At 38.4% G+C, this 24,990-nt stretch overlaps 2 protein-coding genes and 1 long non-coding RNA gene across 5 annotated transcripts in view; 2 read left to right on the top strand and 1 right to left on the bottom strand.

Moving 5' to 3' along the window:
- The window catches only part of LOC119653268 (cytoplasmic polyadenylation element-binding protein 2), a 575,423-nt gene extending 563,535 nt beyond the window's left edge, over positions 1-11,888 (top strand). For 2 of the 3 annotated variants that reach the window (XM_038057890.1, XM_038057889.1), the window contains one exon: positions 1,810-2,146. In XM_038057890.1, coding sequence (XP_037913818.1) covers positions 1,810-1,926 — 117 coding nt within the window. In that variant the 3' untranslated portion in view covers positions 1,927-2,146. Of the gene's footprint in view, positions 1-1,809; positions 8,362-8,392 lie in introns of those variants that run through there. The other variant, XR_005249669.1, reaches the window with a different exon arrangement.
- Positions 11,875-18,141, bottom strand: LOC119653271. Its single transcript, XR_005249670.1, has 3 exons — positions 17,971-18,141; positions 12,593-12,688; positions 11,875-12,528 (listed from the first exon to the last, which is right to left on the bottom strand). It is a non-coding gene; the product is annotated as an uncharacterized LOC119653271 (long non-coding RNA).
- Positions 18,142-18,933: 792 nt separating this feature from the next.
- LOC119652725 lies at positions 18,934-20,012 on the top strand. Its single transcript, XM_038057023.1, has 2 exons — positions 18,934-19,157; positions 19,244-20,012. The coding sequence occupies exons 1-2, from the start codon at positions 18,982-18,984 to the stop codon at positions 19,824-19,826; spliced, it is 759 nt and encodes a 252-aa protein (XP_037912951.1). The 5' UTR covers positions 18,934-18,981; the 3' UTR covers positions 19,827-20,012.
- The last annotated feature ends 4,978 nt before the right edge of the window (positions 20,013-24,990 follow it).

Here is a 24,990-nt window from a genome sequence, read left to right as displayed (position 1 = left end):
AAGCCGTAAATAAGGATTGTACTCACTATGACTGGCTTATCTCAAAAAGATGTTGTAGAGAACTAAAAAAAAATAAATGTGAACTTCCCGAAAAGTCCTGAAAGGAACAGAAGAGACACCTCCTCAGAAACCAACAAATGTGGAATCTATGCCAACTACATATACTTATTCTTCTAAGGCGCAGTTTGATGTCGGCCTTTGGTCTCCCGAAATTTACGATTTCATTCTACTTGGTCCAGCAACAGCGTCCTCCAATTTTGAAAATCGAGCAGCGTGTAATTTGCCCATAGACCGGGTCCCCATATATCTAGAAGCGGGGTGCAATATTTTTTTTACAGCGAATATAGTCTTATGGGATATCAAATGAAAGGTCACGATTAGTACTCTTCGAAGCAGATATTAATTTTGGTATTAGTTGTCAAGGGATCGATATTATTTGGTGGAAATTACGTTATATTCCCAGCATTTCTCTGGTATATGCTTTACTGAAAATATCTGATCAGCCTTTAACTTTCCATGTTGCAATTCTCCCTAGTATTTACCAATAGTATTTTTTGAAGGGGTTTTGAGTATTCTTTTCTAAATTTTGACGAGTACTTTATAACAGTTATACATCAATGAGCTGAGTTTGTCCCCTATTTTACAATAGAGCATACAGGACCTTTGTGACAATCTTCCGGCATAGTTTCATGAGGCCAAACAGTATATATGAGCTCATGAAGCTTAGTCGCCACACTTTTTGTCTTCAGGAGCTTCGTAAGTATTCCATCCACATCCATTTTGCCGAGTCTCAGCGTATTTAGTACACCCTCAACCTCTGCGATTACAGGCTGTTGGACGTACTTGTGCGGAAATCGGGTTGTAATATTCGGTCGCTCCTCGAAATCTTTAGGCCATCGATTTATAATAACATTGGCATATCTTTGCTGCAAGCTCAATAGTTATGTAGTGGCCCGCAGAAGTTTTACGGTGGAATAACTTGTTTCTAATCTTTAAGTGGAAGTCGCCGAGTACCATCTTGACGCCGCTGGAAGGCAGTCTGTCGAATATTGGTGCTGTTTTCCTTTGGAATGTGATAAGTCAATCGTTTCACACGAAGCTCTCCAAATCCTTCGATCTTTGATTTGAAGTCAGTGATGTTGCGATTGAAATTAAAAGCGATGCCGCGTTTTCTGCTTTTGAAAGTAGTATGCGTTTGAGCGTTAAGCGCCTCACTGCCTAATAATTTCGACCTGAGGACCGCCAAAACATCTACCCTTTCATTTTTGCCCTGTTCATTTAGCAGTGTTCTATGAGTTGAACGCGCACGTTCCAGGTTACAAGCTTGTAATTCTTTTTTCCGTTGCCATAGTCATCCCTATATTCTCATCAGATTCGAGTTTCATGGCAATAGTATGCTGTGAAGGGTTGCCTGTTAGACACCCCTAACCTGCAGGAACAGACGGCTGACGTTTTTTATAGCGCAGGGAACTCTTTTGTCTGGTGCTTTGCAATAGCCCAGGAATTAACAACGTATAGGCGGGAGTAGGACTTGATACTAGAGGTGTTAATCAGCGTGCATTACCCAGGTATTTGTTGAGGATAGCGGTGTCAAGTCTGCAAACTCCCTTGAGACACATATTACCCGTTAATCTCTATATATACAATATCTCAGAAATCTTCTTTTTCAATCTGATTTGAAAACAATTAATTATTCCGTCAAACATCGCGAAGTCGTGAGATTGTTAATCCTGATGTCTAAGTCAAATTGACACATCAATATATTTTTATCAAACCAGTAACAGTAATGCATTTTTCTAATATTTCCAGTATTATTGCGAACACTGCTGGGCAACAATACACTCTCGACCAGGACGTGAATATCACAAACCACTAGTCAAGGAGGGTGCGGATAGACCCCGTGCAGTACCATTTCGCTGGTGTTAACCCATGTGCATTAAACGCATTCGTCGCAGAAGACTACATTGATCTAGACAAATTGTTATTTCATACAAGCGGAAGAAAATGAAGAAAAAAAAGGAACAGCTAGACCAATAACGAACTTAAAAAGAAGCAAAGAAAACTTACATCATGCAAAAATTAATATATTATGAAGATGAAAAACACGAGCTCCGAGACGCAATCGTCCGTTGATGCGATTTTTTTTTCAAAAAAAAATATTTTCTACTATTAACTTTTTTACTGTTATAATTAAATGTTTTTCGTTTTCTGTTTCCTATTGATTAATTTTTAAAAAACAATTTTTTATTACACATCAATTAATATGCAAATGCGCTATTTTTATATTTATATTATAATTATAAAAAAACTTTGTTATTAGTACGTGAAGAGCTTTCATACTTGTACGACACTGTGTCGTGTTTATGTGATTTTTTTTCTGTTCTTTTATCAACCAAAAATTTAATTGAAACCATTAAACGCAAGATTTATCGAACAATTGGTAATAAAAACACTACCTGACATAAAAAAAAAATAAAAACAAAACACGAAATAAATATTTTTAAACAGATTTTTGTGATAAATACAAAGCGAAACGTGTTAAATTTTAAGATGGGATTATTAAGCTAAAATACACATAATAGGACAAAGGAGCGAAATGTGCTAAGAGTTTTCGGAAAACGGCACAATTGCAACATCAGAAGAATAAAACAAGCGGTCATTAGAGAAAACGAATGAAAAGCAAAGAAAGTTAAACGCGAATGTATGCAACTTTTATATTGATAAAAATAGCTGATTTTTTATCAATAATTCTAGATTAAATGACACAAACGACATATATGACTGTTTATTTTTTTATTAATAAGCGTATTATGTCGATGAAAAGTATAACTTATAAATGAGAATAAGCATAATTTTAACGCTTCGTGTGGGCTAAAGTTATGTTTCCCAATTATATAAAAACATGCTAAAGAGAAATTTAGATAATATCTTAATTAAATGCATAAATTGATATCCAGTTAAAGCAAATTTTAGCAAATTTTTTTTCGATTTAAAAAAAAAACAGTAAAACAAAGACAAATATATATATTTAATGCAATTTTTATAAAAATACGCGCGCTGCAAAATCTTTTCGAATTATCTACAAAAAGAAAAAAGCAAATTGTATAGCGAAATCAAAGAAATTCAATTGTAGTTGAGTTGATGTCGAAAAACAGCACTGTTTTATTTAATATTGTTCAATGGATATTTTTCCGTTTTTTTATTTCCTTTCTCCCGACATGTTTAACCTAATTTGTTTTGAGTTTGTAACGGTATTCATGAGACAAACCAATTGATATAACCAAGGTTTTCAACGTCTTGGATATTCTTAAGAAAAGTCGAACGCAAAAATAATGGATTTTAATTGCAAAGACCCAATGCCAATATTCCAAAAAAAAAGTTAAAACGCGATAAATGTGCACCTTTAATACGGTCAATGAAAACAAGAATGTAAAAATATCGCTTGAACCTTTTTAACTCTTTATCTTTCTCTATATCTGCACTTTGTGTCTATACCTCTTTGTCTCTTTCTAATATATATAATAAATGAAAAATTATATATGGAAAATATGTCCTAAATGTATCCTTTTTCCAAAGAATTTTAAATGTTTTTTGACTTCAATTTAAAACAAAGCTGATATGAAATGTTTCAAAAGTTTAAACGTAAACGTAATTCAAATCCTTAAAGAAAAATGAAATGTAATTCAATAAGATATTGCAAAATACAAAAATCCACTTCCTTTTATCCTATTGTAAAATCAGATTTAATGAAAAGCTAACAAGATGAAGAAAAAAACACTAACCTGATACCCTAGGTAGTCTTTTGGTTATTATTAGAACATATTATATTTTTATAGATTAAATGTAGTGAAATCGATTGTTTTCTCTATAATTTATAACCTAATTTATAGAAAAATATGTAAAGATATGAAATCTTTAAAAAAAAATTATTTTTCATCCCGTTTTCTCGCAATATTTTTATTATTTTTATATAGACTTTTATAAAGGTTTTTGATATGTTTTTTCCCTTTTTTGTAAAATGCATAGTTTTGCGAAATATTTGGATTGTAAATATAATTCGTATGTTGAAATTAGATAAAGCACTTTCTTTTTATTTGTTCTCCTTATGGACATACATAGACAATGTTTGATATTACTCCCTATTTTCATCGTTTTACCAGTTTATTCAATTGCGTAGTAGGTGTTGCAATCTTTTTTATATTAGCTGATTGTTGTTACGTCCCTAAACCTATTTTTAAAATCCTCAATAAATGAAAAATTTCACTATAATGATAAAAAAAATCAGCAAAAAATTTTTTATTTTTAAAATCGTAAAAGAACATTTTTTTATTATTAAATGAATATAGCGTAATAAGGCATTTTATAGGATTTTTAGATAAATTATATACATTTTTTAGAAATGACATTTTTGTGACATCATATAAAAGTGAAAGTTGAATGTAGATTAATTTTTTATCATTCTTAGAACTTTAATAATTGTGTCAAGATAAGACTAACGTGTTTTTATGTGTTAGTTTGGATAAATGATATAGAATACGCGATCGTTGCTCGTTATTCTAAAGCTGCAGTTAATTTAGGAAAATTTATCGGAAAATTCTCTTACTTTATGTTCAATACATTGATTGAATGCTAAATATAGAATGGTCATTTATTGGAAGCAAACGAGTGGTACTACTCCGTGTGGAAGATTAGGAATCAAGAAAGTTTATTTCACGAACTGAAAGAATTAATTGCTTAAATTGGAAAAAACATTATTTTCTCTGTATAAATTATTGGAAAGAGAAAGTCTTCCAATAATGAGTTGCGAATTACACAAATTACATCCCATTGGCGAGGCGTTGTTTTTAGGTTCAAGTGCTAACGGCAGCAAAGGGTTCTAATTTTTTTTTTTGGTGACAGGGTAGGTACTTACATAGATTCTAATTTTTGATACTTGAGTTCACTGACACAAATCGTGTCGCCCTTGAGGATGAATACCGTTAAACTGATTGGTCCAATGATGAAATGGTCTGGTTTTGAAAATTATTAGAGCGATTTCTTGGCTGTATTGCCCCACCTTCTATTATTTTGCAGATTTCGTAACTTTTCCGTTTTTGTTTTCCTCCAGCGCTAATTAAAAGGAACTCCCGATTTGCTCTGCATTCCAAGTCAGATAAAAATATTGATCATGAAGTTTTAAATTAGTTTTCTTGGGTGATGGTACGTTCCGTAATGATGTGTATTCTTGGCCACCGAATGAAATTCGGCTAAAGAAACTATCTAGTTTTGTATTATACATAGTTTTTTTTATTATAGGAAGGAAGATAAACCAACGGTTATGTGCTGATTGGATCTTTCAAACTACTTTCGTAGTTATTTAAATACTACGGATTTGATCGAACTTGCAAAATATATTATTCAATTACACATTAGGCATATAATATTTTCCTCCAGCCTAACCTTTGTCCAGTTCACTAGCAGAGACGGCTTGTTTAGATCAGGTTCACAATTGTAATCGGCGCATTGGTTTGGTGGAGGAAGATTTGAGGGCCTCTTAAATCATCATATAGCGTATCAAGTCATTGCTGTTTCGGTTGTCGTTTGGTTCGGTTTCCCTTGACTTAGATGTTTAGACTTAACTAGTAAATTCTCGTCAGCACGAATTATATTACCATACAACCACCTTTCTAATAGTTTCTCCAGAATGGATCCATATCAATCGTAGATGTCTCATTTCGGACTTGGCCATTGCGTATTACACCGCGTTGCAGCGTTCATTGTCTTTGGTGGCTGGCTTGTGCTATGAATCACAAAGGGCGACAGAACAATTGATGCTGCGATAGATGTTAAATATAGAAAATATATTAAAATATAAATAATTTTAATGCTGCTCCATTGCTATAAGATTTACCACCATGCTTTCTTTGCTAAAACGAGGGGGAAGATATAGTAATTCATTTTTTACTAGTAGCTTTCCACCTGTGGAATATAGTCGGTTATCGCCCGGTCTATTTAAATAACTACCTTCTTTATTCCCCTTTGGTAAGTTATTTTATTTTGGCTTCGAGAGTAAATTTACTGGTAAAATACAGATATTATTGGATCAGAAACATTCTGTCGATATTCAAATAGTTACACTCAATGGTCTACATAAATGACAATTTATTATATAACGTCTATGCCGCAGTCCACAGGTAAATGTTTAAATGCAGCGATAAATATATCTGCCTTCCATCCAATAACAGATGATTTTTGTCGTAAAATGTATTTCAATTAAGTCATGGCTTGCTTTTTTTAAAAATTAAATGGAAGGTTTACTGTACTGTTTGTCGGTTATGCTTGCTTTAAGAAGAAGCAACTACCCCTATTGACAACAAATTTTAAAGTAAATGGAATTGTAGACTCCCACACATGGATGAATGACATCATTCTGCATTGAGTTTAAGAGTGCCCATACATACCAAAGGGGTTAAACATTTTTATTATTAACCCAAAATAGTCATGTGAGGCCTCGTTTATTCCTTCCCAAAGCTGATATTATTTTTGACACCATGAGCCAACATTCACAAAACTCTTCATATCCGAAGCGCCAAGCTTTCGGCTTCCTACTTGTTATATTTATCCATTTACGAAGTAGGGATAGCGGTTCAATTTTTTTATCCGAAAATCTACCAGCGTCATTTTGCCTGATGGCTTTTGCCTCGGTACATTGATGGTCGACATGATTTTACTTCACTGTCACATTAATATACCGATATACATTATGCTTCGAGTCAATGAACTCAAAAAGCGTGCATAGGATGTATATTAGCCATCTTCCGTTACCTGGCCAAGACACTAACATATGCACACCCGTATTGTGATTTTTGATGCCAGTCTTCTCCTCTACCTGCCTGACTCTAGACGGAGTAAAGCGCTGCCATTGTCAGTTTTTCTGACAACTCGGCTTTAAATTTATCTAGCCCCCCTTTTAGCATTGGCTAGTATACCCCACCATGACTATTGTTATTATTTCTCTACCATGGACAGATACCTGAATGAACATAGACGAAAAAATATCAAGCAATTAGTCAACATTTAGTTGTTAAAATCTAGTTCAAGAACTTCTGTGTTTTGTGCCCAAATCTCCTGATTTTTTTCTTAGTAAATACAAACGAAGCACTTGCTTCTATATAATACAGCGTTAGAATTTTCAGTTGTTCCTCCGGCCTTCATTCCCATATACAATTCTCCCATTCGAAATTCACGCCAATTGAGGGACGTTTTGCTCGCAGGCCATGAAATAAGATCAGACATCCACTGTTACTATGTATGAATCAATTATCTACCTAAAAATACAGTGAGCGTAAGCTGCGGTTCTTTACATAGGTGGTCATTACGTAGGGGTTTGTAGGTTTTATTATAAGTCTCAGTAATAACTCACTGAACCCAACTTCCCCCTCTTGGTAAAGGCCAAATTCTGCTAGCATATCTTTTTCCATAACTGGTTTTCATTCAGATTTCGCTGAAGTATCCGGATGGCTTATATAGTGGGCAGTGCACTGGACTGACGTAGTGGAAGGTCACGGTTCAAACCTTTCTGGTGGACGAGGGATTTGTATCGTGACTGAATGTCGGATACCAGCCGAGTTACTGTGAATCACACCCGAGCGCAATGCTGACCACATTGCATCAGGGTAATGTCCGTTACTGCCTCAAATGAAGTGTTCCAACACGCTGCAAGGCTCTAGTTGGATTGGATTTTGGCGCCGACAATTATTGTTATTAATATGCCTACCAATTGAATAGCTAATATTAGACTGACACGAATAGTTCGAAACAATTTCTAGATTTTCGCTATCAATTTTAAATACTGTCAAAATGTTTCACTTGTGTTTATGACTAAAGACAATTCGCTCAGTGTAAGAACAGTTCATTTTCCAGCATATACAAATTGGAGTTGCAATGACCTATGGGTCATCATCATGGCTCGAAACTAGTAGAGACCTAACTGAAAACAATGTCCAAATTGTACCTTGAGTACCCAGGAGTTCAAAATCCATTTCGATAGATTTGTAACGCAGTATCTATTATAATTCTGTTAAAAAAATTAATTGGTCCAGTTCTTCGGTTTGCTGGGATCCCTTGAAACTTCTGTTAGGAATTACAAGTGATATCATATATTAGTTCCAAAGAGACTCCTTCGAAACCAGGTTTTTAGTAAAGTGGAAAGGTTATGCTAGAAGCCATTGAGTCCCTTTTTCAACAGAAGCTAATTGATCTTTCTTCAAACGTAGCTTGATTTATTTTTGAAGTGTATCTCCCGTTGAGATTCGACCCTCTTTACTACGACGCTTTCTCAATAAGAATTCTGCCATCTTTTTGGAAGCTTGGTGCTTAAAAGTATACTGCCTGGCGGATCTACGCTAGAAAGGGACAACAGCCATTCCCTTTCGTCAGAATAATAAAACTTGCGTTCTAAATGTGTTTTCTTCAATTGCTGGGTAATTATTGTCTAAGTCAAAGCTCATGACAACGTCCCAAAGTAGAAAGCAATTTGTTCCTTGTAGGGGTTGTCTATGACCTTTTGTTCAGCATATTGTCAAAATAAATCCTATTTTCTTAATAATATGAAATAAACAAAAAACTCTTTTTGGCTGAATTGCATAAACTTGCTTTTTTGCTGCCCTAGCGCATCAACTACTTCGATACTCTCCATTTGATTGTTCTGACAATGTGTCGCAGCCTCCTCCGGTTGAGTCGACTTCAATGCAACGACTTTCGAAAAAATTCACATTTCGCTGGACCCCGTAATGATAGTGGATTTCCTCCCCCACAAGCAATTGATCGCCTTCCAATAAAGAAGAAACATCATAAATGACAGCAATCGATGATAGCTCTCCAGCAACGAAATTTTGTTTTCAGTATAACATCTTTTCCTAGGAAACTGAGGAGCTTTCAAATGTTTTCCCATCAATCTACTGACCTTAGAGGGTCAAGAACGCGTAGTTTCGCAGACTAGTCGACCGTTTTAAAAGATCTCATGGTTGTGCACCTCTTCATATATTACGAGAGTTTGTACCATTTCTTAATCTTCTTTGGTAAAGCTTTTTTCAACAGAAAGAAAACCGTATCCATGTTGGCTTGGAGATGGTACTTTAATTTGTGTGAAATAATTACATAATGCAAAATTCAATACGAGGCAACGATCAACGTCTTCTAGGAATCACTTGATTTTTTAATGTATTTGTAAACAGTATCGATTCAAAAATTAATACTCCTATAAGAAAAACATTTTTTACAAATCATTGAAACGCTGAAAGTCTTAAATATGAAAGCGGCAAAATAAGAAAAAATTACTTATACAAAGTATAATAATATTGTAAATTTAAAATTCGAAATGAATTTTTATATAAAATTACCAATTACAAAAAGTAATATATGAAATGTATTTTCGTAAAACTTTCAATTATTTTTATGCAGACAAATAACCGAAATGAAGAAGAAAGACAACCTTACATCTTTCACACAGTTAGTAAAGGTTCTTTGTTTTCAATTTGAAAATAGAAAATAGAGCAAAGAACATTGCTTCTTTGTTACATATTAGCAAAAATTACGATAAACCATTTTTCGGTGTATTGAAAAAAAGCAAAAAAAAAACAAAAGTTAAAATGAATGATTTAACTAATTTTTAGAAAAATAAATGAGAAAAATGAAGTAAATAAAAATTCGTCCTATATTTTTATAATTTATTATTCATCTCAGTGTACATTGTACTTGTATATACATATATCAAAATTTCAATACTAAATTGAAAATACAAAAAAAAAACATTTTTAAGAGCATCGCCTTTATAGAAAAATTAAAGAGAAATTACAATTAATACACAAATAATAAAAGAATATGCTGTTATATAACGTTAGACAAAATCCAATAAAGCAAACAGAGCCGAAGAAAATGAAAAATCTACAGTAAGTGAAATAAAGCAAAGAGAAACAAATCTATAGTAAAATTTTATTAGTCAAATTGAAAGTTGAAAACAAATGGGAACCCTGAGTAAATTAAATTTGTATGTAATTCAATTCTCAATAATATAAGAAGTATAATGTACATTACCTAAACGATAGCAGCAAAATAAACATTTTCCATAAGAATGTTTGGAACCCCAAGATATACCACAATACAATTCACGATACCATGGGAACTTTCATAAAATAGCGAATTCAACCCCCAGAAAAACTAAAAACCATGCAATAGAGGAGTAAATATTTCATCAATATTTCATGAAATGTGTAATTAATCGCTTCAGCTGCAGTTGTTTCGGAGGCAAAATTGTTAGCTTACATCAAAAGGCGAGAAGCAATTAATTATTAATCAATTTTTAGAATGAAGATAAATGCATCAGTAATATTCAATGGAAACAAAATATATAAATTGCCGCCACCCTTCTTCTCATCCAGCAATTTCATAGAAAAATTACATGCATCTCATCTCATAACATGCATTTCCACGAAATATTCTAAGTTGAAAAGGGGAGAAGGCCCCCACAAATTCAGCAGATATAAATTTTGTATTTGTCATTCGCTGCTTCGGATGAAATAGAAGCAACATAAAGTGCTGAATGTCCGAAAACATACAAAAGTACGCTATTAAATACTTGAGCAAAAGATTTTTGTAATATTGTAACTTTTAAATGATTGGTAGTAAATCCAGTGAAGGCATGTTTCATACATTATGTACACTTAATTGGAGGATAACCATGTTACCGCCTTTAGGGTTAGTTATATTACTTTGTACCTACGAAAAAGATATAGAAATATCAATTATATTTTCAAATCGATCGACGCATTAAAACTTTTATTTCAACTGTTATCATGTTTTAATCGAATGTATATATAAATCAACACGAATGTAGCTCTCTAAAATAGAAAAAGTCTTAACGAAAATAGTCAGTAAAAAGCTAAAACAGCGATCAATTTACAGAAAAAATATTAGTTACACATAATTTTTAGTCAAAAGCTTATTATTTTTAGCACTATGAAATTTATAGGAACGTTACAATATTACATTCTGCATAACTGTACGCCATCATCAGTCAATATAAATCAATAAAAATAATTTCAACAATTTATCAAAGGAAAAAGAAAACATAAACCAAGCAAAAGGAAAAACCAGAAATATTCAAGCCAAAAACATAATACTACATCGACATTTCTATCCAATGGAGGCGAATATTTATCAACAAAAGCAAATAAAAAAATAAAATTTATAGACAAAAATATTTTTTAAAGCAAAATATTTAAATAAAAATAAAAGAATATCTATTTTAGCTGTCAAAACTTTTATACTACTCTTGTTACCTAAGTATTAGCTATTATAAACCAAAGAAGAAAAAGAATAATAAAAAAACACAAAACAGCAAAAAAAGAATCATAAAATTTTTATTGGGTTAATGAACAACAATACAACAAGAAGAAATATCGTGCAATATATTTAAACCATTTATAAAAATACCAACAAAACTGATTGAGAAAATTCATTCAAATTACTGCGAATCATGGAAACATAATGTAATTTTCGTTCTCTATTTTAAATATATTTCATGAATGATTTTTGCTCTTAGATTCAATAATTTAATAATGGAAATATTAAAGTGTTTTGCTTTGTCTAGTGTTGTTAGAGAATTATTTTTATTTATTTCAGTGAGAGAATGTACATTAAGTTGTTTAGCAGAAATAAAGCAAACAAAAAAAAAACAAATAGTAAAGGCTATCACATAAATTACCACAGAAATTAATACAAAAAGGAAAAAAAATAATTGCAAAAAAAATATAAAATTATATACTTATAGAGTTGAATATGTTACCTCTTTTGTAATTGAACTTTTCTAGCGTAAATGATTAAACTGAAACAATAAACTATTAAAAAAAGGCACATGCTTTCTTATTATCCTTACGCATTATCTGGCTGATTTCAGTTGCTTTACGTCGAAAAGTAAAAGGATAGCATATAAACGCAGCGAAGTAAATTGATTTATATTACTTTAAATTCAAAGTTTGAGCCTAAATCTCGATTCGATAAATCGATTCTATTCATCAATTTGTTATAGAAAGTAGACATCCTATCCACTTCCACTAACAGGCTCATACGCTGACTAAGGTCGTCATTCCAGATTTTCTCAGGCCAGATTACACTAATGCACGAAGGAGCCAGGTTTTAATGATGACTTGGAGCTTTTGAGTAACAGTGGACGTTAGTTTCTATTTGCTGCTCCCTGCAACAATACAGAGAGAATACTAGTGCGGAAAAAACACAATTAGATGTTGATATCAAACTCAACTTTGCCCTTCTGCAATACCAGAGTCATTGAGCCAGGGCCTATGCCCCGGTGAGTGAACAAACAGATATTATCAGCGTAGTCGAGACGTTGGAAGAAAAATATTATTGCCCATGAAGGAAGTTGCGCACAATCCTCGCTGGCTCTATGCATGCGCTTCCTGCTAACGATCAGTGATACCTAAATTTAAATCCTACCGAGTGTCGGGTATTTTCTCCGTGTACTAAAATCTTCTAAAATAGTGAAATTAAATTAAAAAATATCAGGGAGTAAAAAGAAAATAACTTTTACACCAACCGTGCTTATACAGGGCGTCCACATTTTTGAATAGTGTAAAAAGGCTTGACCTTCCCCTCAATCATTTAATCGCAGAGTTTATACCATTTTCGGAAACTACGTAAAATTAATTATAAATGGATATTTTTTTAATTGCAAAGGTCGTCATCACTTCGAAGATATAACTTTCAAATTTTAAAGAAATTTCAAAATCGATTTTTTATCTAAATTTTAATAGGCATTATTGGAAGAGTACTTTAAACTTACAAATCTGCAAAGTTGATAAAAGTTGGCTCATTATGTTAATTTTCAAATGACATGTAAAAATGAAGAGCTTAATTATGGAAAATTTAGGAATATTACGCATTAAATGCGGTCTTGATGTGGACAAAATTCACTTAAACATGTTACTTTTAAATGCCAAATTTAAGTGAATGAGACAACTTTTATCAACTTTGCAGATTTGTATGTTTAAAGTACCGTTACAATAATGCGTATTGAAATTTAGATAAAAAATCGATTTCGACAGTGTTGCATGAGGCAATCATTCCATTTTTGCATAAGTTACTCGAGTTAATTTTTGCATGAAGCAGTGTAAAGAGCGCAGGGACCCGGGTGGTGAGAGGGCGCTTCCTTGATGAACACCAACAGAGACACGAAGCGGTTTTGATATATACACCAGTCACACTTCGAACTTTAGTTTTTGGATCGTGGTAGAGCAATTGAAACCAGCGCACGAGTTCCTCTGGTAGAGCGTACCAGGTGTGTTTGTGTGGCACACGGTCAAACGCTTTCTCTAGATCCAGAAATGCAATGTAAAGAGGGCGATCCTCTTCACGGTGTTTCTCCATTAGTAACCCCGCAGCGTATATTGCGTCAGTAGTTCCGCAGTTCTTGGCTAATCCGGCTTAATTCACCATTTCCCGAATGCGGTTGTCAAGAATGCGTTCAAAAATCTTCATGCTATGGGAGAGCAACCGCATCGGACGGTAAGTTCAACATTCTGCTGGATTACATTTTTTTCCATATTGGAATTGTGGTACTTTATTACCAGTCACCTGGTATTCTACCTTCCTCAATGACCGGATTGAAGAATTCAATGAGCGACAGTGTTGAGTTCCAGCTTTTCGCTTTCCAGAGCTCAGATGCAATGTCACCAGTTCCTGTTGCTGTTGTGGCGAACAGAACACCTCCACCAGTGCACTGGACTGTCGCCGACACAGCTGGCGGCCTGGCACGAGGCCGGCACATTGCACTTCCTCTTTCTTCTTGTGCTGATCACCGGAGAGGGTGGACACCGGTGGCAACATTGTGTAGATATAAACTTTTATTCTACGCAGATAATAAACTCTAAGTGAAGAACGTATACAATATTTTCTCTTTTGAAGAGAAGAAGTTTAAAAGCTTCACATCCATAAAATAAATACATAGTGCACACATACGACAAACCTAGAGGATAATTACAATAAGTAGTAGTAAAATGGTGATCCCGACGTGATTTAGACATGCAACCTTCTGATGTTTTTTTGCGCTGGGGGGCGTGATTGCACCCATTTCCTTTCTTCATTCTCCGCTTCGGTCGTTTGGTTCTGCTCCGGTGTTTCGCCTCCACTTGGTTCACTGACGCTACATGTCTTGTGAAGACAAAACCACGGGAGGCACGGTTACCCCTGTGGCAGCTCTCGCAGTCAGGTTGCCCCCCTTTTGACCCAGCCAGCTGCTTCGAGAAATGAGGCAGCTGGGTGGGGATAAGGTCAACTCAGAGCTGTTAAAGTCCCTCTGGTTGCAGCAGTTCCCAAAGAGCACCCGCAGCCATCTTGGCCTACGCGGACTCGAGGTCGCTGGAGGGGCTGCCCGCGATGGCCGACAAAGTCCATGAGATGTACGCGCGGCCCGTGGTCGCGGAAATGTCTAGAGACACACGTCGGGAGGTCGAAAATCTTAAGTCAATGGTAACGACACTTGCGGACGCAGTTTCCAAGCTTCCGGCGACTGTAAGTCTTGATCGCAATCACGGCGGGGTCCGCTCCCGAAAAGGGCGTTTGATTAGTCACACGCTGGGACCCTTATCGGTCCCGACAATTTGGGGGTACCACCGTAAATTTAGAGCTCAGGCGACTCAATGTATCACCGGATGCAATTTTAATACAACAAAAAATAGACTCGCTGGGCGCCTCGGATTTCGTTCGACCCGCTGAGCAAGCGTTGTTTTCTGATTGACAAGGGCGCGGAGGTTTCGGTTCTCCCCGTACCCGTAATTTGTGATTGCCGCGAACTCCCCTCCCATCTGGCTTAAGGCACTTTGCGGCTACAGGCAGGTAGACGTGAGTCTCGGATTACGCCAAACGTATTCATGAAGCTTCGTTTTGGCGGACATTAACACCCCCATTTTAGCCGCAGACTTCCTGCGTCACTGTGGGCTCTTGGTGGACCTGAAGAACAAAGCCTTAATAGGCCCCGTAACCACTTTTAAGTCGTCAGGAAAAATTTCCACCCGCGCGGACGATACTGTTTCCATTGTTTCGAGGACATTGTCGACCATAACATTTGCAAACTCTTCCGAAAATAACGCAACATTACTACTGACAGTAGTTTCTCCCAGCAGGTTAAACACGTTGTGCAACACACATCAACATTACTGGCTCCCCAATCTTCTCAAAGGTGCGTCCCTTATTACCCCAGATGCTAGCTGTTGCAAAGAAAGAGTTCGATGATCTCATGAAGCAAGTATTTGTAAACCTTCGATGATCTCATGAAGCAAGGTATTTGTAGACCTTCCAATAGCTATTGGTCATCTCCACTCCATTTGGTCCCTAAGCTAAACGACGAATGGATGCCTTGCAGAGATTACAGGCATCTGAATGCTCAAATAATTCCCAATCGGTATCCCATTCCACTCATTCATGACTTTGCGCATTCACCGACAAACTGCCATATTCAAATTCTTGTTGCTTCCGAAGACATACCGAAAACGGCCCTTCAGACTCATCGAGTTCACCAGGATGACATTTGGGTTCTGCAACGCTGCGCTACGAAACCTAAACTTCTGTTTCGTCTGCATGGATGATGTTTTGGTTGCCTGTTCTTCCGAATCTGAGCATTTGGACCATCTCGAATGCATTTTACAACGCCTCCTTGAGGCCGGGTTCATTCTAAACGTTCATAAATTCAAATTCCTACCGAAGTAGATGAGATTTCTCAGCCAGATGATTACCCCTGACGGAATTCAACCAGACCCAGAAGAGATCAAAAGCTTTCCCCTGCCAGCCACGGTAAAGGATCTGCGAAGGTTGTTGGGCATGTTAAACTTCTATCGTCGTTTCCTGCCCAAAGCCACTCAGCGCAAAGCGATTTTCAACGCTTACTTGTCTAAGCCCAAAACGAAAGACCCCCGCGAGGGTGCATGGTCTACCGAGGCGTCCAGGCGTTTGAAGCAGTCAAACAGCAGCTTATTGATGCTGCACTAATGGCATTCCGTCGACCAGATGCAACCCCAGCCCTAGCCAACTCTGGCAACAGTTGAGCTTCTTTTAGAAACAACTCAACCCAACTCATCGTAACTACTGCGCCTACGATCGTGAGCTACTCGGCGCATACCTCTCCATAAAATACTTCCTCTTCTCCCTTGAGAGCGGCCGCGAACAGTGTTCACGGACCGCAAGGCCCTTACGTTCGCACTTAAACAAAAGCCCGACAAAATTTCTCCTTGTCAACTGCGGGAACTGAGCTTCATCAAAAGTCAACGTCGTCACAGACGCTTTTTCACAAATCTCGGTGGCCACAGTCCCCGCCGCGGTCAATTAAACGGCAATCGCCGAGGACGACACATTGCTTCAGAGCCTGAGGGCAAACTCAAAATACTAGTTCAAGGAGTTTCTTATCTTCTGGTCAAACTGATACTTACTCTGCGACCCTCAGATAAGGAACCCAGCCCATTTATTCCAGCCGATTTTCGCAAGAAAGGATTCCACCGAGATATTGCACGGGCAGAGTCTGCGACCCCCGCGACCCAGTGCTGGATATCAGAGCAGAGTTAAACGACTCCAGCATTCTACGTCTGCCCAACGACGCGGTTTCGAAACTACCACCAAGGGCTTCAAGACATGCTCGCAGGTCCTCAATTGGGTGACACTCCTCGGAGACTGCTACACCCATCATATGAGGGCCCCTTTAAAAACCTGGAGCACTCCTTCAAGCTCGACGTTCGGGGCGGCCCCAAATGAGTCTCCTTGTCGGGTTGAAGGCCTTTGCCGAACCGGGGGACGTTCCAAAAAGCGTCCTTGAAACGTCAGATTCGCCCGGTAACCCCATTAGCGGGATCAAGCTCCGGATTCCTCTGATAAACTAACGCGGTTCCAGATGATGAACCATGTGCTCATAATTACAAGAGAGCGCTCGCCACCCTCATTGCGCGCTCCAAACCTCTTTCCCCCATGGCACCTGTTCCCGTCTACTTTTTCACACACATGACCATTAAGGTCAGCTAAAATGATGATATGTGTTCAGATAGATGAGTGGTTAGAAAACAAGGCTGTCGTACGAAAGGTCGCAGTTCAAATCTCACTGGTGGCAGTGGGATTTGTATCGTGATTTGACGTCGGATACCAGTTGACTCAGCGATAAAAGAGAATCTGAGTCAAATCAGAGTAATATTCTCGGGCGAGTGCAATGCTGACCATATTGCCTCCTACAGGCTGCCCTGTAGTGTACCGTTACGGTCTAGAATAAAGTACTCTAACACACTTCAAGGCCCTGATCAATTGGAATGTTGCGCCAATGATTATTGTTATAAAATGATGATATATTCATCAGGAGGCACGTATTTGCGTCGATAAATTACCAGAAGGCATCCTTCTCAGCATTAGGAGCTGTCTGTGAAACGCACGCGTTGAAGAAGTGAATAATGCAATCAGCTGATATAATGGTGAGCTTCATCAGCCAGTCATCAAGTCGTCCGACTTCTTCAATGGAATCACGGAAACCTTCTAAGATGACAATGCCAACACTGCATTGAGTGTGTGGGGTACCAAATTTGAGAATTGTAAAGCCATTTTTACCGCGTTCGCGTTCTATGTCGCAGCTTTTGACACTAGACCATCGGGTTTCTTCTAGAGCGCAAATATCAATGCGCCTTTTTCAAAACATTCAGACACGTATTTGAATTCCTCACACTAATTTACTTATTATTTACGTCCTGATGCCGTCAAGAACCCTCGTCTATTTTATTTTTAACGACATTGGATGCATTTGCTACTGGCCCAAAATACTGAATATTAATATCACACTAAAGTGAGTATTCTGACATACTGATCACATATTTATTACAAGTTTCATGCAAATAGAACAGTTTACACTGAAATGTTCTTATACAAGAAATACACAAAACTTTTCATACGAACAAGGGTCTTTCGGTATTCGACTTATGTATTACTAGTTAAAGTGACAACTCAGGAGCTTAAAGAGTTTGTGGATTCTCAGTTTCACTATGAAAGCGCTTCTTTACATACGTTTACATAACCGTAGGTAAATATTCTATAAAGCAAATAAGGACTAAATAACCCCTACTTTAAGAAACGATGTTATCATTAATACTACTTGTCAAGTTAGCTGAGCTTATCTAAAGACCTTACGTCTGCGGTTCCTCTCTCCAAATCCCAATAGATTTTTTACACACTCCATTCAGCTTCCTAAATTTCGAACTTTGGGTTCAAATGCATAATACTTTATCAGTTAAATCTTTAATAATGCTAAAAAATTGGCCTTCAAAATGCCGTAAATCATTTGGCCCCTAGTAACATGCGATTACCAAATATCAACTTCAATCTTAATGCAACCAGGTGCTGCTGGCAAATCTTTGTACCTTATAACTTTCCACTGTTTTGGGAAGTAATAAATAAGTGTGCTTAGCTTAGTCACCATTCACATGTTGCCCCTCTGGAACCTGCATAAAAAAATCAAAACGGAATTTCCTTAGAAATTAAGTATCTAATCATTTCAATCATTTGTCTTTTGATTTTCCCGGAAAGTTATAATCTGAATAAAGATACAGAGCTGACCAGACTGTACGGGGGTATCGATATCAAAGACTTAAATTAATCCTAATCGAATCCATGTATGATTGATGGCGATAGAAAGTTTAATTTATACTGCAGTACAGATTTATGATCCAATAACAATGCATGACGCAACCCCCAATAAACTTCTGACTATCAACTCAATATCTTCATTCATTTTTCATTCACTTTTCTCTCCTCTCCTTGGACTTGCTACAAAGTCTCATTATTTGGACTCGAATGGAATTACAACCAGTATTGAAATGATAAGATAATGCAAAGGTCTGAACACTATATATAAAGACCTGGGAAAAATCACCCTTAACTCTGTTCCATTCAGCAATCTCCGAAGTCAAAATGAAGACAGTGCTAGTATTATTCGCCTTGCTGGTAGCTGGATCAGCTGGTCCTGCTGACAATGTCCGCAAATTACTGATAGGATTTCGTGATCAAATGCCATGCGGCTTCCCCGAGTATGGGCTACCAGCCTTAGCACCTTACCTTCGTGACTTTCTCGAAGTGAATAAGACCAAGTAAGTGCCTGGTGAAGATTTCTACTTCTTACATTAAAGTGAATCAAATATATAGTAATGTCTATTGTATGTAATGTTTCCCACAGGATATACGCGAAATTCGAAGATTTTCGTTTAGACGGCTTGAACAGCTTTGAAATAGATGACTTAACAGTGAGCGTAGCGGTCTTCAAAATGGGATTCGGATTTACCTTCGAACAACTTCGCTTGAGAACTAAATACGATTTCGATCTTGACCTTGAAGCAATCAACCCTGAAAAGCTCAAGGGAATGCCTTCAATTTTCGGAGATGGCACTATCGATTTTGCCCTGTATAACCTTTCATTTGCTGGAAACCTGGCTCTACAATTCCAGGATGGTGGTTCATCGTTGAAGGAATTCAAACTTGCTTTTGACTTGGATGAAGTGCGTTCGAATATTACTGGCATTTTCGACAACGAAGTCATAAGTCAATTCGTTAATGATTCCCTAGAGAACGGAATTATAGCTCTCACCAAGGAAGTAAAAGAATTCGTGAATGAAGTTCTAGAAGCGCTCATCACTCCATGGGGTAACAAGCTTCTGAAAAATGTCAGTGTGAATACCATTCTCGGATTGGTTACTGGAAGCATTCCTCCTCCAACAAGACCACCATGTCTACCTTCATCGGAAGATTTGTCTTTTGATTGAGTAGAATAGTTTAATTTAAATAAAATCTCTAACAAATGCATAGTATTCAATTAAATATGTTGAAATATTGGACAACAAAAGAGTTCAAAGTTTAATTTAGTGCTCCATTATAATGGGGGGTTTCTACCTGAACAAAAATTGCTGTTAACATAATTTGAAAAGGAAATAAATTACCAAAACGAATAATGTTAATTTATATTTCAAAATCTTTTTTATTTGCATTTACAATATTTAGCAAGTTGTAGTTGGTACTCCAGGACCGAGAAAAGCATTCAACAGGAGCTTGTTAACTCTGAAATTTCGGCCACTGTCAAAGCCCGTAAAAGAAAAAATACAGGGAAGGCCGACACAAGTCAAAGGCAAGGGAGCGTATATGCCAAAGGAGTAATTTCATCGGGGCTCATTGAGAACAGAGCCCTGATCCGAGGGAATTACCTTTCACCCGACTTGGAATAAAAATAGTTTCACTGTCCGAGTTTATCAAGGACAGGCACAACAGGCGAAATCCAACAGTGTCAAGTGACGCCAAACCGCACCGCGAAAGTAAGAATTCAACCAGAGGCCATTGATATCTCCAGCAGCGGCAATCTGTCCTATACGAAGAGCCAAAACTTCAAAGCGGATCCCGACCTAATGAATTTGAGCGAGAATATCAACAGAATCCGAAAACCCTAGAAAGAAGAAAACTCACTCAGGGAGAATACCGTAGCACTCAACCTAAAATCCCCAGTGTAAGGATCTCAATGAGGAGACATCGAATGGAGAAATTTGCACTGCCTTGAAGAAACAATTCAAGTTAGAAGAACTTAGGGAGGAGTCTATTGTCAGTTTGGGAAAAGCCAATGGTTGTACTCAAACAGCCACATATTAACATCTGGCAGGGACTTTCTATGATCGTTTTGCAATTCGTGAATAGCTAAGTATTCAAAACATTTCTTCATATATTTCTAAACTTCATCTGAAAGAAGCAAACATTGCTCCTACCGCACCTTGATGCTGACATGCAAATATGTACGCAATTAATCAAAAGCACCTCAATATTTCCTTCATACTTCCTACCGAGGAGACTATACACAGGAGGAGCAACTTCAGCAGCAAAGAAGCACGAAATCTCATTGTGCACCTTTCAGTAAGGGACAAAGTAGGTAAGTGGCCTGTGTAGATTTGCCAAATCGCCCATCAGGCGCATCCCTTTGTGCGGATAAGGGAACGGATGCGTTATGGACATGCATACATCAGAAAATGTGCATCCATAAGCAGGCCGGGTAAGTTGGAAGTAAACACAGAGCCGTGGATAAAAATTGGCTACAGCAAAGACACCCAGAAATCGAACCAAATATGATGGACGAGAAAAGTAATTTTTATAGGGTGCAGGGCTTCGGAAACCCAGTACCGGCAGTTTTTGGGAGTGGGCAAGCGGGCTCCTGACCGTCGATATCCAGCGGCCGCAGTGGTGGGAAACTTGGCTGCTTTGGGATCCAATGCTACAAGAGGAAGTGGAGTGGAAGTGAAGTGGAAATGAGATCTACACCGAATATTTTTCGGAAAAGCTCAAAACTTGGGAGGTCACCACTGAAGGCAACTTTACCCCTAGGCAGTCGAGATCCGTCGAGGAACTCGGAAAGGAATTTGGAGAGTCCCCGGACTGACAAAACTATCGATGCTGTAAAAGGCGATTTTGGAAGGCAGTAAACTGCAACAGCGTTTGTTCCGTTGGGGGAATGCATAAATGAACTCTGTGAGTTCACTAAAGAGAGGCAGAAGTTGTCCTATATTAGGGCGGTGGAGGAGAAAAACGCTCAAGTATCATGTAGCAAAGCCACGCGGGAGATACGGGTGACGCCAGCTCAACATAAGATGGTCAAGAACCCGAGCAAACGGAGTAGGGGTGGAATAAGTGAATCCCTTGCTGTCCAACAAACGGCCAAGAAGAAAAAAGCCCTATCGCCGCTGCGCCGGCGAAAGTTCCGGGTAGTTCTTCGATTACGGGTCTAACTGTGATAAAGGGGGAATAACCTACAGCTCATAAACCCAAAAAATGGGCGAAGGTGTGTGGCATAAAGCCGCACAAGGAAAAAAAGAAGGCTGGTCCGGAAGCAATCATTATTTCCAAGAAAGGAGATATGTCCTACGTCGATATTCTTCGGGCAGTTAAAGCCGATCCGGAACTGACAAACCTCGGTGGCAGTGTGAACCGTATCAGTCGTACCCAAAAGGAAGATCTGTTGCTGGAACTAAGCAAATCAAGCGAGAAGACAGTGGATAGCTTTCGCAGGTAGGTGGAGACGGTGCTAGATGAGCAAGCTAACGTGAAAGCTCGAAAGCAACAAATAGTGATTGAGTGTAAAGACCTAGACAAGGTGACATCACGAGAGGATATCTGTGCTGCGCTGAGGGAACAATTCAACCTTAGCGAAATAGAAGAAAGTGCCATCAAAAGGATGAAGAAGGCATCTGGAGATTCACAGGCCGTTATTATTATTGACGCAGTGGCCACAATTGGTGTTCTCCGTGGCGGAGCAGGCCGTGATTTGAAAAAAATAATTGAATTTGAAAAATGAATTTAGTGAGATGTCAATTTTAAGAAAGAGAGTATACACAAAGTTTTTAGTTCCTCTTCCATATTTTATGTAATAAAGTTATTTACATTCTAAAATCAAATAAAGTTTTATGATTGATTTCCTTCTGCGGTTTTAACCCAAAAGCAACAAGTTTGTCTAGGAGCGTAGTCCAATCCAAACCATATTTATCGCTACCAAGCTGTACTCCTGAAGAAAAGGTTTGACGAATCGAGTTACATTGAAGTCTTGCGGTAAGCTCAAGATTTCCTCGAGCGAGTTGCATTGAAATCGTGCGGAAAGTTCAAGATTTTCTCGAGCGAGTTGCATTGAAGACTTACGGAAAGCTCAAGATTTCCTCGAGCGAGTTGCATAGAAGACTTACGGAAAACTCAAGATTCTCTCGAAAGAATCAGGGATTAAACTGATTACCGCAGACAAGGTAAAAATAGGTTAGGTGGTGTGCGAACTTAGGGAGCAAATATCTCTCAAGGGATGCTTCAGATGTCTCCATTTCGGTCACTTTGCAGCAGCATATACTACAGAATGCGATAGGTCGAGAAGGTGCAGGAAGTGTGGAGTAGAGGGCCACCTTGTCAAAGATTGCACTGGAAGCCTTGGATACATGCTGTGCAAAGGGAAAACGTGAGTAGACGACCGGCACATTGCAGGTGGTGGCAGATGCCCGGCATATAGGAGGTAGCTAAATCGTAAGGCTAAATGAGGTTGATACAAATCAACCTCAACCATTGCAAAACAGCTGTTGATTAACTTGCTCTCATAAACCATTCGAGTCGAATGTGTACGTGGCGGTAATGTGTAGACCGTACCCAAATTACGTTAGGGCTACCTGGGTGAAAGACTCATCGAAAAACGCGGCGATATGGGCATGTGGACAGCAAGTCATTCAAGAAACAATAGTATTCCCAGGAGCCCGCTTTGTACGGGTGAAAGTCAACGACGTCCATATCTACAGCTGTTATGCTCCTCCTAGTGCAACAGTAGTGCAATATGAGAAGATGCTAGACGATTTCAAAGCGTGGACTTTAGACTGGAGAAGTCGAGTGACGAACACCAGGGGCCAAATCCTTCTTGAAATCTTCGCGGAGCTGGACATCGTACTAGCCAATGCTGGATGCGTGCCCACCTTCCGAGGCAGAGGGCTATACAGGAAAGTAATCTCCGCCCGAATTGGTGAGACAGCAGACCATAGGGCTTTTTGGAGAGCGCAGATATCAATGCGCTTTTTAAGGTTTTGTGTAAACACAAAACCTTATTAAAATCGGTTTACCGTCTGTCTGTCTGTCTGTCTTTTCTTTTTTTTTCGGCGTTGGAAAGTGGAAAGGTTCAAAACCTACTGCTGGCTCCTGCCACGCAGTTATGTGAGACTTCTACTCACTAAAACCACCTCCTTCTCATTCCACTCTCCCCACGGAACTCCTATCAAGTATTGCATCGCGGGGCTGGATCAGCTTTTAACTGCGGCTCATTATGGTTCTCTCCCTTCCTTGTTTTCGTCGTAGTTCTTCCTGCCTAAGCTGTTGGTGAATAGCTTGCAGTTCCCTTACAACCTGGTTCCAGGCATCCGTTGACTCCAGCATAAACTCCACAATGTTTTCGGGTGTTAAACGCCTGTCTGCGACCGTTTCCATTCTTGCTCGGTGCGCGGTGAACCTGGGGCAATCAAATATGACATGCTCCGCATTCTCAGCCACGTTACCACATCTTGGGCAGCATGGTGATTCGTCGTGACCAAATCGATGTAAATAGGCACGATAACCTCCATGTCCACTCAAGAATTGTGTTAACTCGTAGCTTAATTCCCCATGGTTTCGTTCAAACCATCTCCGAATATCCGGAATGATGCGGTATGTCCAACGACCAGTTTGGGACTCGTCCCATCGCTGTTGCCACCGTTCGATAGATTCCCACCGTGCCAGCTGCCGTCGAAATGCGCTAGACTCTCCAGCTGCATACGTTTTGTCGTAGAGTCGCCGACTTTCCTTCGCCAAGATGTCTATGGGGATCATCCCTGCTAGTACATATACCGCTTCTCCTGATGTTGTCCGATATGCACTGCATACCCGGAGTGCACTTAATCGATATGCCATTCCCAATTTTCGGCAGTTCACTTTGTTATTCAGAGCAGTTGCCCCAACTGGAGCTGCGTAGAGTAGCACGGAGCTGACTACCCTGGAGAGCAGAAGACGTCAACTTTGTCTTGGCCCACCAATGTTCGGTAGTATCCTCGAGATCGTTGTAGCGATGGAAGACGCTTTAGTTGCGGCGTACTCAATGTGTCTTTTGAAGTTGAGTCTTCTGTCAATAATTACTCCCAAGTATTTGAGCGATGGTTGAGAGTAAATTGTTTTTCCGCCAACTTTGATTTTCACAGTTGTGTTCTTTCTTCTCTTGCTAATGCGAACTACTTCTGTTTTATGCTCGGCAAGTGAAAGGCCAGAATTTCTCAACCAGGAATTGATCTCCCATATCGCTTCATTTGCATAGATCTCGATCTCGTCTTGGTGCTTTGCGACCACCGTTATTCCGATATCATCGGCGAAGCCAATAGTTGTCACGTTTTCCGGTAGGCGTAGCGTCAACAT

This window comes from Hermetia illucens, chromosome 3, assembly GCF_905115235.1.
Source record: "Hermetia illucens chromosome 3, iHerIll2.2.curated.20191125, whole genome shotgun sequence".
Classification (NCBI taxonomy): Eukaryota; Metazoa; Arthropoda; class Insecta; order Diptera; family Stratiomyidae; genus Hermetia; species Hermetia illucens.
The sequence above is the reverse complement of the archived record's forward strand: the minus strand, read 5'-3'. Positions and strand labels throughout refer to the sequence as shown.

Coding starts and splice junctions, on each gene's coding strand:
- LOC119652725 (XM_038057023.1), top strand. CDS start 18,982: ATGAAGACAGTGCTAGTATTATTCGCCTTGCTGGTAGCTGGATCAGCT. Junction 19,158..19,243: donor CTCGAAGTGAATAAGACCAA/GTAAGTGCCTGG, acceptor TGTTTCCCACAG/GATATACGCGAAATTCGAAG.